The sequence below is a fragment of the Diabrotica undecimpunctata genome, chromosome 9 (assembly GCF_040954645.1).
Source record: "Diabrotica undecimpunctata isolate CICGRU chromosome 9, icDiaUnde3, whole genome shotgun sequence".
NCBI lineage: Eukaryota > Metazoa > Arthropoda > Insecta > Coleoptera > Chrysomelidae > Diabrotica > Diabrotica undecimpunctata.
In genome coordinates, this window is record NC_092811.1 from 39,078,077 (window position 1) to 39,095,706 (window position 17,630).

At 33.4% G+C, this 17,630-nt stretch overlaps 1 protein-coding gene across 1 annotated transcript; it reads left to right on the forward strand.

Annotated features, from left to right (window-relative positions):
- Positions 1–8: 8 nt before the first annotated feature.
- Positions 9–13,703, forward strand: LOC140449892 (uncharacterized). The gene is made up of 3 exons (XM_072543308.1): positions 9–443; positions 12,336–12,566; positions 12,864–13,703. The coding sequence occupies exons 1-3, from the start codon at positions 212–214 to the stop codon at positions 13,016–13,018; spliced, it is 618 nt and encodes a 205-aa protein (XP_072399409.1). The 5' UTR covers positions 9–211; the 3' UTR covers positions 13,019–13,703.
- The last annotated feature ends 3,927 nt before the right edge of the window (positions 13,704–17,630 follow it).

Consider the following 17,630-nt stretch of genomic DNA (forward strand, 5'->3'; position numbering starts at 1 on the left):
TGTGTCCATATGATAGATAAGAGAGTTAGGTTAGGTTTTCTATACTTTTGCCTTTTGTCCATAATGCATTTTTCTTGAAGTCTTTGCTTTTGCTCATACCTAACTAAAGTATAATATACTTTATAATAGATATATAGTCATTAACCGACAAATCTAGTGATTTTGTTTCATTGATAACAACTTATTGTGAAAATAGATCAAGTTTAATGAAATGGAAGTAAAGCAAGAAGTTAATGTGTACACATGTAAAGAAGAAATAGATAATGAAGGCGGGAATGACCTTTTTGATACCCTTAAAATTGAAATTAACGAGGAGCCCAAGAGGGAAAGTTCAAATGATACATTTGGTTATTTATTATTAAAGGAGAACCCTATAAAGACAGAAAAAGAAACATATGAAGATAAACTCATACTATTTGAAGAAAAAGAAACAAGTGAAAAAAGTAAGTAATTAAAACAGTGCTTCTCTTCATAAAATACTGCCTTAGCTTTATATTTATATATTCTAATACATTTTTGTGGAATGTAAATGTAAAGACTACCTGGTGTGAGTTGAATTCAGAATAGAATAGTACCAAAGAATATAGACGCTTATAGTACATCCGAATGCAATTCCCCTTTTGGCACTTGCCACTTGCCTTCAGATCCATGTTTAAAATTTGTGACAAACTACGAAAGAACCTAATTTAAATTTTTAGAGATTAATAATTTAGTAAAATTGAAATAATTGAATCTATTCTTTAACTAAAAGTACGACATAAAATATTGCATATTATGTGTATGGTTGCCATAAATAAATTAAACTGGGTTAATTTTTCTATTCCTGGATTAAGATATTATACTTGAATTGTACTGAATTAAAATATAGAATAGAAAAAAACAAACATTTTCTGAAAGTTGTCTACAATGCTAGAAATAGATACATATGTTACGAGCAATGTCCGAAATTGGACAATCCTAGCATTGTACAAAAAATCTTGTCCACTTCTAGCATTGCACCCCTTTACTGTACAATCTCCGAAATATATATAATCGGCGGTCTTTGTATAAAAGAATTGCTGTACAATGTTCTGAATTTCAATAAGTAGCCATGTGTCAAAGTTTGAGATAATATATCAGATATCGATTTTTACGATTATTCCCCATTTGTTATTAACAGACAAACAAACATCAATTGAGGTTATAAATCCATAATTAACCAGCGTTTTTGACTTTTGGATTCGTAGAATTAAATTATTTTAAATTAACATACATATCTCTTGAAAATCTAAGATGTTTTACAAACATCTTCCCTATATTATAGTGATGTATCTATCTCTTGAAGCTTTGAAATATTTCACTAACAATATCTCTATTGTAGAAGAATTTCTTCTTCGATTCGATTTTTCAATTTTTGATTTGGTGTGTCGCTTGTCAATAATAATCGATTCGAACCAATGAGCGTTTCGACAATTATTTTGATTATTTCGGACATTGTACATTTTGGGGGTACAATGCTAGAAGTGGACAATAATTTGTGTACAATGTTAGGATTGTCCAATTTCGGGCTTTGCTCGTAACACATACATATTTATTTATTTATTTAATACACGGGATAACCCCATTAACAGTTTAAATTACAATAAGTATACAATATCACAGTTAGGATTCAAGACATATAATTACTTATAATATAAAATCAATAGTAAAAAATGAGACTAAAAATCTTACATACTAAAACAAACAAACAAAATATAACAAGACAAAATTCAACAATCCCAATATACATATCACAAAGCAAGAGATCTTTTTAACTGAGTTAAAGTTATATTGAAAATATCAAAATCACGATCATTTAATAGCCCCATGTATCTATCCAATGGGTTGTGAATACCATAGGTTGTTCTGTGGAAAGGAATATTGAAAACATTGTGGTACAGTAGAGCTTGATGGGGAACATTAAAGTTAATCTGGCTTAACAGGTTTGGACAATCAATAAATCCATGTATGATCTTATATATAAATATAGCTCCTGACATGTCACGACGGTTCTTGGGTGAGGGTAAAGATAATTGTTGTTTGATACGGAAATAATCATGATTTTCAATACTAGTGTGGACGTGGTAAGCACAGTATCTCAAAAATTTATGCTTAACTCTTTCTATGGTATCAATATTGTTCTGAAAATAGGGTGACCAAATAACTGAACAGTATTCCAAAATAGTTCTAACTAAGCAACAGTACACTAATCTTGTTGAATTAATGGAGAAATACTGGCAATTCTTAGTAATGAAACCAAGAAGTTTAGATGCCTTTATTGAAATAGAGTTTATGTGGTCACAGAAAGTAAGCTTCTCATCGAAAATAACACCCAAATCCCGAATAGAAGAGACATAATTCAGTGGCTGATTATTAATAGTATAGCTTGTTCCAATTCTATTGACTTTACGAGAAAAACTTATAAAACAACATTTTTTTATGTTTAAGTGGAGTTTGTTCTGATTGTACCAATTTTGTAGTCTGTCTAAGTCATCTTGTAGCAAGGCTTGATCTTTTAAACTGTCTATAACTTTCCAAAATTTCAAGTCATCTGCCAACATTAGACATTTGCTATTTAGGAAACAGGAAGTGATGTCGTTAATGAAGATATTAAAAAGAAGTGGAGAAGTGTGGCCTCTTTGAGGAACTCCAGATGTTACTGTTATACGAAACAATCTCATAAACTATAATATACCAATACACAGACTAACAGCATCTGAGAAAACCACAGAATATGCCTGTATTAAATTCTTTAATAAACTGCCTTATAGCATCAAAATAGAAACTGACATAAATAAATATAGAAAGTCTGTTCAACAGTTGCTCATACACCTTGAACTGTATAAAGTGGAAGAATTCCTTCAAGCTGACCTGCAGGGAGACTGAGGGCTCTTATCTGAATCTAAATGTCACTGTTACAGTAGACTCCCTCTATAACGAGAACTGAAATGACAGACTAATTACCGCGTTATAAGCCGATCTCGTTATATCAGACAATAATAATACTGTGCATACATATGAATCTGTAGTTTTCTAAACCATTAACTTTCTATAGTGAAGCCATTCGGAGCAATATAAGATGCTAATAAATATTGTTTGAATGGCGTTTTTGAAAAAAAGTTATTTACTTTTATTGTCAATGAAATATATTAAAACATAAAAGAGTTGTTTACTTTTATTATCAATGATATACGTTAAAACAAAAAATGTGTACTTATATTTGTTTCCAACTACATAATGTATACAGCGTATTTTCAAGGATAACATAAACTATTGCTTCTGCAATAATTTTAAGAACTCTGTCATTTTTAACTGCTTTAAATGGTCCAGTATCATTCTATCATATTTTCTAAAGATGTGAAACAGTTGTATTTATTCATTGTAAAGAAGTTTATTGCGGGCTGCAGTTAAGTTTATTGAGGGGCTGTTTGAAAAGGTATTTATTTATACCCACGACCCGACCAAAAACGTAAAAAACACGTTTTTGAATCTTATTTTCTCTCGTTATAACCAAATTTGCCTCGCTATAGACGGTTATAGTTCAATAGAAATTTCACGGGACATCTAATGTATCTCGTTATAAGCGAAACCTCGTAATAACCGTGTTCGTTATAGAGGGAGTATACTGTATTATCTTTATATTTTAATATTACTTTTATGTTAAGTGTAGGTTGTTACAGCAACCATTACAAATTATAATTGACACCATTCTCTCTATTGACAATTTATATTTATGTGTAACTTGTGAATCCTGAGAATAAAGCTTTTTTCTATTCTATTCTACTGTCAGATAGATGTCAACCTATCTTGACTCTTTGACTTCTCCCAGATGTAGAGTTTTTAATCCATCCAACAAACCTGCCATGAAAGCCTACATTAATTAATTTGCCCAAAAGTATTTGGTGATCTACACGATCAAATGCTTTGGAAAAATCTGTGTATATTGCATCTACCTGTTTATGGCCTTCCATATGAGATAATATATCAGATTGATAACAAACCAAATTTTACATATGATGGATTGTTAGGATTACTTCCCTAGTGAATACAGTCCAAATGTTTTTGATAGTGTGAAGTGAACATCACCAAGATGCAAACTTGAAAAGTTATGCTATTTGTTTATAAACATGCTGTTCTGTTAAATATAATTGCACTAACATGCTTTTAAATTGGAAATACAAATATAAGTAATTCTTAGCTGTAAAATCAATAAATAACTGATAACGGAATTTATTGAGTGGGAAATTACTAGCAATAAAAAACAAATGTCATTCATAAATGGTTTATTTTTAATTTTCATATATATAATAAACAAATACAAAGAATAGGATACTCATGAGTATTTGTATATTATTATCCAGATTTAGCCATACGGCTCACACTCCCTCTAAGGGGAAAATTCACTTATCCCAGATACCTACGGTATCACAAGGATTGAGCTCTGGTGGGACTCTTTCTGTGTTATCGAGCCCCAGGTAACTTGGTATGCTGGAGAATCTCCCAAAAATTTTCGTACACATCTGGATGTCACGAGGAGTACAGCTTTCTGCATGGCCTTATAAAGATGTTCATTTAGACTCAGCTGTTTGATATTCGCTAGGAGGTTTTTGGGAATAATACCAGTAGTAGATAGAATAATAGGTACTGTCTGGGTACTTTCCATTCTCCATTGTATCCTGATTTGTATTTCTAGATCTCTGTACTTGGAGATCTTTTTGTTGTATTTAACACGTAAATTATTGGTGTTGGGTATCGCCACATCAATAAGTGTTGTTTGCCTAGTAATTTTATTAACTAGTATGAGATCGGGTCTATTATGGGCCACTGGTTGTTCTGTAAGCACAGTGCGGTCCCAGTATAGCTTGTAGTTGTCATTTTCAAGCATTCTATCAGGGATGTATTGATAACAAGGAAGATGGTCGGTTTGGAGAAGTCCCAGTTTGTCAGCTAGTTCTTGGTGGATAATCTTTCCTACTGAGTCATGGCGTTCTTTATAATCAGTACCGACAAATGCCTGGCAGCCACTGGTAAGATGTTGGATGGTTTCTTGGGCTTGGCATCCATATCGGCATTTGTCATTTTGACAAATATCATTTGAGAAATTTTCTACAGTTTTTAGCATCTCATCTAGGTGGTTTCGAGTGGAAGCCATTAATTTTAGATCATCCATATACAACAGATGATTAAGCTTCGCTACAACAGTGTTGTTATTTTTTATGCTAAAACCTGAGTCAGTAGAGTTCAGCAGCTGAGATAGTGGGTTCATTGCTAGGCAAAACCAAAGTGGACTCAACGAGTCCCCCTGGAAAAGCCCCCGGTTAATAGGGATATCTTCAGTTTCGATATTAATTTCACCCGGTATTTGAAGGTGAATTTTAGTCTTCCACTCTGCCATTATATGCTTCAAAAAGGCCACGAGATTATCATCGACTTTATATATTTTCAATATATCTATAAGCCATTCATGCGGCACTGAATCAAAAGCCTTCTTGTAGTCAATGAAGGCAGTAAAAAGGTTTCTCTTTTTGGTGTATGCCTAGTTAGAAATGACTGAGTCGATAATAAGTTGTTCCTTGCAGCCCATGGACCCCTTAGCGCATCCTTTCTGTTGAGGCTCTATGATATTGTTCAGAGCACAATGTTGGTAGATACGCCGGGCCACACAGGATGTGACCAATTTGTACAATGTTGGAAGACAAGTAATTGGGCGGTACTTTGCTGGATCTTGGGTGTTACTTTGATCCACTCTGCCATTATTATTATTATTATTATTATATTACAAATAAGGGCAGAGGAGCGAGCTCCTATTATGCCCAAGAAGAAAAAAAAAACAAAAATAAAATTGTACGGTTTTTTGACTATTCTAGAAGTAAAATGAATACATGTGGAAAAAAGTTGTGGATACATATGTGTAGTTACAAATTGTAAAAATATATGTTCAAAAAGAAATTAATGTTTTTTTACATCTCCGAAGTATCCATGAAGGTGAAAAAAAAAACAGTAGTATTTATTCAGATCTTAGAAGTTAAAATATACATTTAAAACAATTTCAAGTTTAAGCATTACAGTGAATACTTATTTTCAGTCAAATAAAGTTACAAGTTAAAATACAGCATTGAATAAAAGTTACTTATTTATTTATTTTCAACGGGCTGCTGTCCAATAAGATTAACAGTGTATACAATAAAACAAAAAAATATAAGCATAAATATGACAATAATAAAAGTATAAATATCGCAAACTTAATCACATAATTTAGTTTTACACATCAAAATGATGATTACCTATTCCAGTCACTCAAATAAACACATGCCTGAGACCAGAAATGAATTCAGCCTTCAGTGCAAAAAAATTTAGATCTGGGCTGGGATCCCATCTTAGTGCTAGAGATAAAAAATATGCATAGTTGGTTCTGTGAAGAGGGATATAAACAGTTTGGTTTAATTGTGTTCTATGTAGAGGTACATGCAGACCAACCTGCTCAAGTAGCTGAGGACACAACACTGTAGAATTAATTATGCCATAAACCATCATTGCATCTTTAATTAATCATTGGTCATACAATGAGAGAATACCAAGTTGGGTTTCAATTTGATCATAATTTACTTGATTTAATTATGACAAAAAAGTAAAATGACTGACCTTCAAAGAATAATTTGTTAGCTTTGGATGTTAGATGTCTAAACTTCCATTGTTCAGGTCACAGTTTTCCGCAGCTGCAGCCTTTATGACTTTAACATATCTCAATTCCTGATCACTGATCACGAACACAGATTACGCAAACTTCACCAATACTGTCTAACCGGTTTCCAAGAAAACAGTCTTGAAATAATATCAAACATCTGAGAAATGAGAACTACTGCTTAAAGCTTCAAGTTTATGAACTAGAAGATTAACTGGTACCAATGAGAAAACAAGTTTGTTCAAATATTTCACTTGAAGAGTATAACGAAACTTCTTTCAGATTTTGTCCATCTAGAGACTGTGACACTTCTCTTAAAACTCTCAAAGTTTTTCAGACACACAATAATGTTAAAAACCTGTTAAAGTTTATTAAGGGTTGTAAAATAACAATTCACGGCGTGATGAAATTGTGGGATGTACCTACTAAAATCTTCTGAGTTTCAGTATCTTCTGTCTAGAAGATTGAATCAAGATGCTTTGGAAATTTTTCTATATGGTATATTTAAAATACAAGAGCATGGTAATTGTAGCAACCCAACTATCATTCAATTTCAAAGGGGCTTTAAGAAATTGTTGTTTAAATTTGTTAAATTCTGATATTGAAAACTGCGAAGGTGTTGCAGATGCCAGATTATTAAAAATTTCAGATTTTTCTAAATGAAGTGAAGTATTTGAGCCCACAACAGCACATACTTGCAGAGCATCGAATGAATTTACTGTAATCGATACTGATTATAGGTCAAATGATATTGTGCAATAAAATATACCAAGAAATTGGGTGAGATTGATCAATTTTAACTTTATTTGATTTATATTTTAAACGTTTTTGTGACTGTTCTATATTTAAACACTTCACGTGTTACATTAATATCTAAAGAGTAGTGATTTAACACTAGTTTTGTTTTAATTATTAAGAAAATCCACTTATCTCATAAAAAAGGGTGATCAATCTTAGACCTGTGATTGGGGTGAGATTGATCATGATGATTTTATAGCATGAAACAGTAGTGCTTTTAAATAGAATATGATCCATCTTAACCTTGATTAATTCGGTCAGACAGTTTTTCAAATTTTTACATATTAAAACCTGATCATGCGGGGTGACAATGATCACATTATTTTTATTGTACTATTCTTTATTTATACAAAAAAAACTTTTCTAATTTTTCTAATCAAGGACAGATATATCCAACTTCCTCTTCATCTTTGTTAATATCAACATCACTGTTGCTGTCATCTAATTCCAGGTTTTCATTTGAATCCTCGTCACTGGACTCCTCTGGTGGTTTAGATGCTGTAACACTTTGACCAGATTCATCTGCTATCAGTTTTCTTTTACATCTAGGTTTTCAGAGCTGGAATTATACCTCAAGTCTTTCAAAAAGTTAGTAAGAAAGCATCTAAGCTCGGCTTGATCAATAGCGTCTTGTGGTAGCTTTTCCAAAACTCGATTGGGGTTGAATGGTACAATGCCACATGTTTCAAAACCAGAATGTAAATTTCTTTTTACATCACTTTTCTCTCCGTCTGGATTTTTAGGTGGTACTTTATTCATGACTTCAAGTGTTTGCTTTAACAGCTTAGGAATTCATTTTTCGGTATGCCAGAGGTTTTGGAATTTTGCATTTTCCATGATGTTAAAGTTTTCCTCCAGCTTTCTTTTAAGGACCTGAAGAATGCAACATCCAATGGCTGGCAAATATTAGTAGAGTTGGCTGGTAAGCATGCAAATATTATATTATTTTCTTCACATCGTCTCAGAACATCTGGATTAAAATGAGATGGTAGGTTGTTCCCTATTAACACTTTTTTTCCATCGAGTCGTTTAGCATGTGGTAAGAACCAAGTGACAAACCAATCATTGAATGTTGAAATATCAATCCAACCATGGGAGGTTCGATTATATCGTGTCCTCAGTGAGCAACATGGCTGTTCGCAGCATGGGCTGCCCTTGGGACCATTTTCTGTCCAAGTATCCCATAAATTTTCCGCCTTGTATATGACGTAAGGTGGTAGAAGTATACCTGAGGCGGATCCACAAATCATTATCGAAGTAGCAGATTTTGAATGGTTGCATATTTTTTCGGGATATTTAGTACCTCTTCGGTAGGTGCACAATTTTTTCCAGGATCATCTGATACGTTGGACTCGTGATTAAAAATATCTTCAACTGGAACATTATCTTAATCAGGTCCGGAGATACTTCTGCTCGGCTTTTTTTAATATTAGTTTCTAATCTTTTACCAGCAATACCTCCGTGTCTCTACAACAAACTATTTACCCAGCCAATTCCAGGAATATTCTCCTTAAATCTAGATAAACTTCTACCAGTTTTGACGAACATTCTCAAATCCATTGCACTTAGAGGATATCCCTAATCTGCAAACTTTAAAATGCTATTTATAATGGCTACTTCTTCATATGCGAATACAGATTCTCCACCTGTTTTCTTAATCTTCCTTCCATGGTACTTGTTATTTAAAGTTCCGTAGGACAATTTGTATTTTTTTGCTGCTTTTCTTAGCGATAATTCATTTTCCAATACATCTTGCAACGCCTGATTAACTTGTTCTTCAATAAAATTGCCATGCGTTCTACTGCCTAATTGTCTTTTGTACGTTCTTCCCATTTTGATTGATATTCTTAAATCTGTAACAAAAATTATAAATTAATTTTTGGAATGTACGTAACGTGGGGTTAGATTGATCTGTTGATCAATGTCACCCCATTCAATATTATCCGCCGTCTTAAAAAAGCTGGCGTTAGTTAAAATGCTAAACCAAATTTAATTTAAAGATGCAGTAGCAGTAAACAAACCAAGACACGTTATCAACATTATGAATATTACGATGAGCACTCCCAAATCACGATTTACAATGTATAAACGTACATAATATCCACCTCATAAACTATATAAATAGACCTCGTATAGTAGTCCTCGTCCACTGTTGTTTAGTGATAATTTTAGCCAGGGCGTGCGTCAGGGAATTATAGTGCTCGAATTTATTCATTTATATTTATAATAAATGTTATCATTTATATTTTATGATCAGAAGAATAACAAAGATAAAATTAAATTAATAAATGTTAGAATGAGGTTTTCCAACAACATAATAATGTGAATCCGTTATTGTAATGCACGGAATTAAAATACAATTACATTAAATGTGTAAAAATGTTTTAAAATTAAACGTAATATTTAAAGTTGAAACGGAGTTGCCACTCGTAAACTGAGCTCTTAATGGCGCTCCATTCTTTGGTTTAAGGAAAACGAAATTTCAAAGCAAAAACCTATGCAAAGGTCAGAAAAATCTTGTCAAAAATAAAAACATTCAACATATCTGACTAATAAATAAAACAGTGTAACTTAGGTAATATTTTACTCAGAATCTACCTCGAGTACCTGTGAATATCTTCTTTATTCTTTACCCATTTCATCTACAATATGCTTACAATAGTGTATCTTTTTATGTTTATTCACAATAACGAAAAGCTCGACTTTTAGAACTGAATTGTCAAAACTTTTGATCACAGCCACTTTTGAATATCCGCTTTCTTCAACTCGGTTGTCGATATTTATTAAACGGAGAGGATATAACGAATATATTGAGATAGAAAAAAAACATGGCGACTACCAAAAGGGCACTACACAGGAGCTTGATTATATAGAACGTATAGTTACGTACGAGATATCATAAGGCACTATGAATGAAAATAAATTTACTATAGACAAATTTTGATTTATTGACTTAAGGAAGGCCTCTGGCTGAGTTCAAAATAAACAACTGATCGAATCCTAACATGCGACATAGAAAATGAAAGGGGATGGGATAAAGATAGACAAAACAAACAAGACGACTACCACAACGGCACTACACAGCATCTTCGTTATTAATGGACGTATAGTTACATACGAGATATCATAAGACGCTATGGATGAAAATAGATATACTATAAAACAAATTTTGATTATTGACTCAAGGAAGCCCTCTGGTTGAGTTCAAAATAAAAACTGATTGAATCCTAACATGCGACATAGAAAATGAAAGGGGAGGGGATAACGATTATATTAAGATAGACAAAACAAACAAGATGACTACCAAAACGGCACTACACAGCATCTTCCTTATTAATGGACTTATAGTTACATACGAGATATCCTAGGACGCTATGGATGAAAATAGATATACTATAAAACAAATTTTGATTATTGACTCAAGGAAGGCCTCTGGTTGAGTTCAAAATAACAACTGATTGAATCCTAACATGCGACATAGAAAATGAAAGGGGAGGGGATAACGATTATATTAAGATAGACAAAACAAACAAGATGACTACCAAAACGGCACTACACAGCATCTTCCTTATTAATGGACTTATAGTTACATACGAGATATCCTAGGACGCTATGGATGAAAATAGATATACTATAAAACAAATTTTGATTATTGACTCAAGGAAGGCCTCTGGTTGAGTTCAAAATAACAACTGATTGAATCCTAACATGCGACATAGAAAATGAAAGGGGAGGGGATAACGATTATATTAAGATAGACAAAACAAACAAGATGACTGCCAAAACGGCACTACACAGCATCTTCGTTATTAATGGACATATAGTTACATACGAAATATCATAGGACGCTATGGATGAAAATAGATTTACTATAAGACAAATTTTGATTTATTGAATCAAGGAAGGCATCTGGCTGAGTTAAAAATAAACAACTGATTGAATGCTAACATTCAGCATAGGAAACGAAAGGTAAGGGGATAAATATTATATTACGATAGACAAAACAAACAAGACGACTACTAAAAGGGCACTACACAGCATGGACGTATAGTTACATACGAGATATCATAGGGCACTATGGATGAAAATAAATTTACTATAAGACAAATTTTTATTTATTGACTTCAAGAAGGCATCTGGTTGACTACAAAATAAACAACTTATCGAATTCTCACATGCGCATAAAACATTAAAGGGGAGAGATAACGGTTATATTAAGATAGAAAAAACAAACAAGGCGACTACCAAAAGGGCACTACACGGCATCTTTGTTATTCATGGACGTATCGTTACACCTGAGATATCATAGCGCACTATGGATGAAAAAAAATTTACCGTAAGACAAATTTTGATTTATTGACTTAAAGAAGGCCTCTGGCTGAGTAGAAAATAAACAACTGATCGAATCCTAACATGCGACATAGCAAATGAAAAGGGACGATATAACGAATCTATTAAGATATGTAATTGATTTTCTATCTTAATATATTCGTTATATCCTTCCCTTTCATTTTCTATATCGCGTGATAGGATTTGATCAGTTGTTTATTTTGTACTCAGCCAGAAACCTTCTTAGTCAATAAATCAAAATTTGGCATACGGTTTTGCTTTCGTATTAAATTATTAAAACAGTATGTACAATTACAGTTTTGTTTACTATGAATAACAAATATAAAATATGCAATGTTAGTATGGTTTTCAAGGAAATTCAATGCAGCAACTTAAAATATTTGTCATAAACGAAAATTTTATATTAAAAAAACAAAAGTTAACGCTGGTTTAAATTGTGAGAATTGCGACGCCTATGTTAATTAGTCATTTTCTATTGATTTTACAGCTGCTATCAAAAACGAGAAAATGTTAGAAAAAGATGAGATTGTTTTGTGGAGGAGGGAAGATTTAAAGAAAATTAAAGCTTACCGAAATGATGGTCGTAAGATATATTACCTAGATGAGACGTGGGTTAATGCTGGACATACGAAATCTAAAGTTTGGGTCGATAAGTCTATCGTTTCTTCGAGGCAAGCCTTTCTGGATGGTTTGTCGACTGGATTAAAAAATCCATCAGGTACGTTTAAATGTCTGTTGAAAGTTTCACATCCAGTAACTTCAAAACAAATTTCGTTGCACATCATCTCATTAGAACGTATGTTACTGCATTATATCCGTAAATCATGGTAACAGTCGGTTTCACTTTAAAGATACGAAGTTATGAAGTTAAAAATTATTCTTCGTTATCGTTTATAGATAATGTAAGACAGTATCATATGTTTTAAGGTAATGACGTGTAACGATAAATGTCTTGTATTTACTATAGTAGTTAATTTCCAGTTCAAGAGTAAATTAAAAACCGCTGTATTTTTAGGTAAAGGAAAGATGTTGATCATTTGTCACATTGGTAGTGAGGACGGGTTTGTTCCTGATGCCTTATGGGCTTTCGAGTCAAAAAAATCTGGCGACTATCATGAAGAGATGATTGGTGAGTCATTTGAGAAGTGGTTCTCTATCATGAAGAGATGATTGGTGAGTCATTTGAGAAGTGGTTCTTTTCAATATTAGAAAAATTAGACAAGAATTCAGTTATTGTTTTAGACAATGCACCGTACCACTCAAGAAGAGTGGAAAAAATACGACAACCGCGTCGAAGAAAGCGGACATTCAAAATTGGCTACGATCAAAAAATATAAATTTTGACAACTCACTTCTAAAAGTCGAGCTTTTGGCTATTGTAAATAACCATAAAAAAGAATATACTAAGTATATTGTAGATGAAATGGCCAAAGAAAAAAATCAAATAGTGTTGAGGCTTCCGCCATACCACTGTGAGCTTAATCCAATTGAGTTAATTTGGACAGACTTAAAAAATTATATTGCAGAGAAAAATACTACGTTTAAATTTTCAGATATGAAAAATCTTTTTCATGAAGGAATTACGAGTATTACATCTACCAAATGGCAAAAATGTATACAGCATGTTCAGCAGAAAGTGAACAAAAGATGTGGGATCTTGACAATATCATTGAGACTCAAGTTGAACCACTGATAATTAACGTAGTTAATGGGAGCAGCACGTCAGACTCTGATTCTGAATAAAATATTAATTTACACTGTGAGTTTTTTGTTTTATTTATTAGTCAGATATGTAGAATGTTTTTATTTTTGACGAATGATTTTCTCGGACATTTGCATAGGTTTTTGTTTGAAACTTCGTTTTCCCAAAAAAAAAACGAATGGGGTGCGATTAAGAGCTCAGCCCAGAAGCTCTTAGATATTAATACTCATAATTTCAACGCAATTTAAGAAGTTTTTAATTCTGGCCGCACTTCTCCAAGTGAAATACCTTATTTTTTTTAATACAAAATTTTCGTTTATGAAAACATTTTAAGTTAAGGTATATCTGTATTCAAATTTACGAAATTTATGTAAAATGGGATTTCAATTTCTGGTAACATTTGTAATCTGAATCACGTGAGTTTTATTGTTTTTCAAATCTCTCTCTTTGTCAACCATTTTCCATCCACTCCTGAATGTAGGTCTCTCCCAATTGCTTCCATCTTTCTCTATCTTGCGCCAATCTAATCCACTGTTTGCCTGCCACTGTTCTTATGTCATCTACCCATCTTTTTTGAGGTCTTCCCGTGCTTCTTGTTGTCGTCCTTGGTCTCCATTCTAGAATTCTCCGTGTCCACCTGTTGTCATTATATCGGGCTACGTGACCTGCCCACCGCCATTTCATTTTTGCAATTTCTTCCACAATATCCCTAATCTTCGTTCTACGTCTTATCTCGGTGTTTCTAATCTTGTCTCTTAGTGATATTCCAAGCATGATTCGTTCCATTGCTCTTTGCGTTGTTTCTAATTTTTTAGCAGATTTTTTGGTAAGGGCTACTGTCTCCAAGCCGTAAGTACAAACTGGTAGTATGCATGTGTTATACACCTTTTTCTTTAAGTTTACAGGAATGGAGGTGTTTTTCAAGATATATGCTAATTTGCCGAAAGCGCCCCATGCCAGTTGTGTTCTTCTTTTAATTTCAGCATCTTGATTTGGTTTTCCTAGTTTGATAACATGACCTAGATATACATAATGTTCAACATTTTCTATGGTATGATTTTGTATTGTTATATTTGTCTGGTCTCGGCTCAGTATTTTTGTTTTATTGTAGTTCATTTTTAAGCCTACCGCTCCTGAAACTGCATTTAATTGTTGTAACATATCATTTAGTTCTTGGATATTATCGGCTATTAAAACTATGTCATCTGCGAATCGCAAGTGGTTTAAGTATGATCCGTCGACGTTGATACCCTTATTGTTCCATTCTAGTTTCTTAAAAATGTCTTCTAGAGCAAGGGTAAATAGTTTGGGAGAGATGGTGTCTCCTTGTCTTACTCCCCGTTGTAGTCTTATGGGATTAGTTTTTGTGCTTTCGTCCAGCTTTATCTGCATGGTGGCATTTTCATATATGTTTTTAATTATGTTAGTGTATCTTGAATCTATACGTGCATTTTCTAGAGATTCAAGCACTGCCCATAATTCAATGGAATCAAATGCTTTATGGAAATCGACGAACGCCATATGAATTGGAACATTATACTCGGTGTATTTTTCTATCAGTGTTCTTACGGTGTGCAAGTGGTCTATGGTACTAAAATATTTTCTGAATCCAGCCTGCTCGATAGGTTGATAGAAATCGAGCTTATGTGTTAGGCGGTTGGTTATGGTTATTTTCAAATAAAAACTGAAAACATATTAATAAGTTACTACTTTTGATGCGAACTAACACACAATTTACTTTAAAAAATATGTATATTTGATGTTTCGATTTCGATCGTTTAAGTGTCAAAACAACGTTACAATTACTGCTTTATTATTTTTGTCAAACTATAAGTTTCTTTTTATTTTACAGTAGGGAAGCTAATTTTGAATTTCCTTGAAAATAATACTAACATTGTATATTTTATCTTCGTTGTTCATAGTAAACAAATCTTTAATTGTACATCATCATTATCCAGCCTCAAAAGTCCACTGCTGAACATAGGCCTCTTCATCCAGTTTTTATTGAGTCTTCTTAAATCGTCAGTCCATCTTGTAGGTGGTCGACCGACGTTTCTCTTGTCTTCCCTTGGTCTCCATTCCAATAACCTCTTTGTCCATCGCCCATCTGTCATTCTGGCTATGTGTCCTGCCCATCTCCATTTTAGTCTGGCTATCTTTTCGATGATGTCAGTCACTCCGGTTCTTCTCCTGATGTCTTCGTTGGTTATTCTGTCTCGCAGAGTTATTCCTAAAATGGACCGCTCCATTCTTCTCTGCGTGACTCTCAGTTTGGTAGCTGCTGCTTTTGTTAAGGTAAGTGTTTCTGCTCCGTACGTCAAGACTGGGAGGACGCACTGATCAAATACCTTTCTCTTTATGCATATGGGCAGCTCACTTTTAAAAGTTTCTCTCAGTTTTCCAAATGCTGCCCACCCAAGACCGATTCTTCTCTTTAGTTCATGAGTCTGGTTATCCCTGCCAATCATAATTTCATGTCCCAGGTATTTATATCTATCTACGAGTTCTATTTCTTTCCCACCAATACTGATGTTCTGGTTGGGTACCAAATTGGTCATGATTTTTGTTTTCGAGATATTTATATTTAAACCTACACTTTCTGTAGCCACAACGAGTTCCTGTACCATCTCTCTTGCCATACCTAGATCTTCAGCTATTATAAGTATATCATCGGCGAAACGTAAGTTGTTTAGATATTCTTCATCTATTTTTATTCCCTTTGTCATCCAATTCAAATTCTTAAAAGCATGTTCTAGCACCGTATTAAAAAGTTTAGGTGACATTGGGTCTCCTTGTCTAACCCCCCGTTCTATTTTTATGCGATTACTGTTAGTATGTAATCTGACAGTGGTTGTTGCCTGCAGGTATATTTTGTATAATAATTTAGTATATCTATAATCTAGCCTGCATTCTTTAAGCGCCTGTAATATTTTGCTTAGCTCAACTGTGTCAAAGGCTTTGTGAAAATCGATAAATATTAGAACTAGAGGTTTATTGTATTCCACTGCTTTCTCTATTAGGGTTTTTATACTTTGTAAATGGTCACTTGTTCCGTAACTTTTTCGGAATCCTGCCTGTTCCCTTGGTTGATAAGTCTCTAATTTTCTTTCCATTCTCTTAACTAGTATTCGCGTAAACAACTTATATATATGGCTGAGGAGGCTAATCGGTCTGTAATTCTCTAAATTTGCTTTGTCTCCTGCTTTGTGTAATAGAATCATAGTAGCGTTGTTCCAGTCTGTTGAAATATTAGCGCTGTGAAGGCAGATATTGAAAAGTTGTTTAATTGTTTCAAGTAATACATCCCCTCAAATTTTTAGTGCTTCAGATACTATTCCGTCTTCACCCGGGGTTCGATTATTTTTCATTTTCTTCAGGGCTTCTTTGATTTATGATTTTGTTATCTTCTTCTTCAAGTGCCATCTTCGTTCCGAAGGTTGGCGATCATCAGGGCTATACGTATTTTCGAAACTGCTGACCGAAACAATTCGTTGCTGCTACAGCTATACCATTCCCGTAGATTCTTTAGCCAGGAGTTTCGTCTTCTTCCTATGGACCTTTTTCCTGCTATTTTCCCTTGCATAATTATTCGAAGCAGTTCATATCTTTCGCCTCTTGTAATGTGTCCCAAGTATTGCAGTTTTCGTTTTTTGATCGTAAATATGACTTCCTTTCTTTATTCATTCTTCTCAAGACCTCGACATTTGTGACTCTCTCGGTCCATGATATTCTCAGGATTCTGCGATACATCCACAGTTCAAATGCCTCTAATTTTTTGGTATCAATCTTTTCAACGTCCATGACTCCATTCCGTACAACAGCACAGAAAGTACGTAACATCTCATCAGGCGAAGTTTCATTTCAAGGCTCAAATCTCTTCCGCAGAACACTCTCTTCATTTTAGTGAATATGGATCTGGCTTTTTCTATTCTTATTTTGATTTCTGCTGAGCTATCGTTGTCTTCATTTATAAAAGTGCCTAAATATTTGTATTTGCTAACTCGATCGATAATTTCATTGTGTAAATATAAATTTTGGACATTTTGTGTTGATTTCGATATTACCATAAATTTAGTTTTT

What these genes read in the sequence shown, in the direction of transcription:
- LOC140449892 (XM_072543308.1), top strand. Translation starts at nt 212, where the DNA reads ATGGAAGTAAAGCAAGAAGTTAATGTGTACACATGTAAAGAAGAAATA. An exon ending in AAAAGAAACAAGTGAAAAAA is followed by an intron (nt 444 to 12,335) that starts GTAAGTAATTAA and finishes TTGATTTTACAG; the next exon opens with CTGCTATCAAAAACGAGAAA. An exon ending in TGGATTAAAAAATCCATCAG is followed by an intron (nt 12,567 to 12,863) that starts GTACGTTTAAAT and finishes CTGTATTTTTAG; the next exon opens with GTAAAGGAAAGATGTTGATC.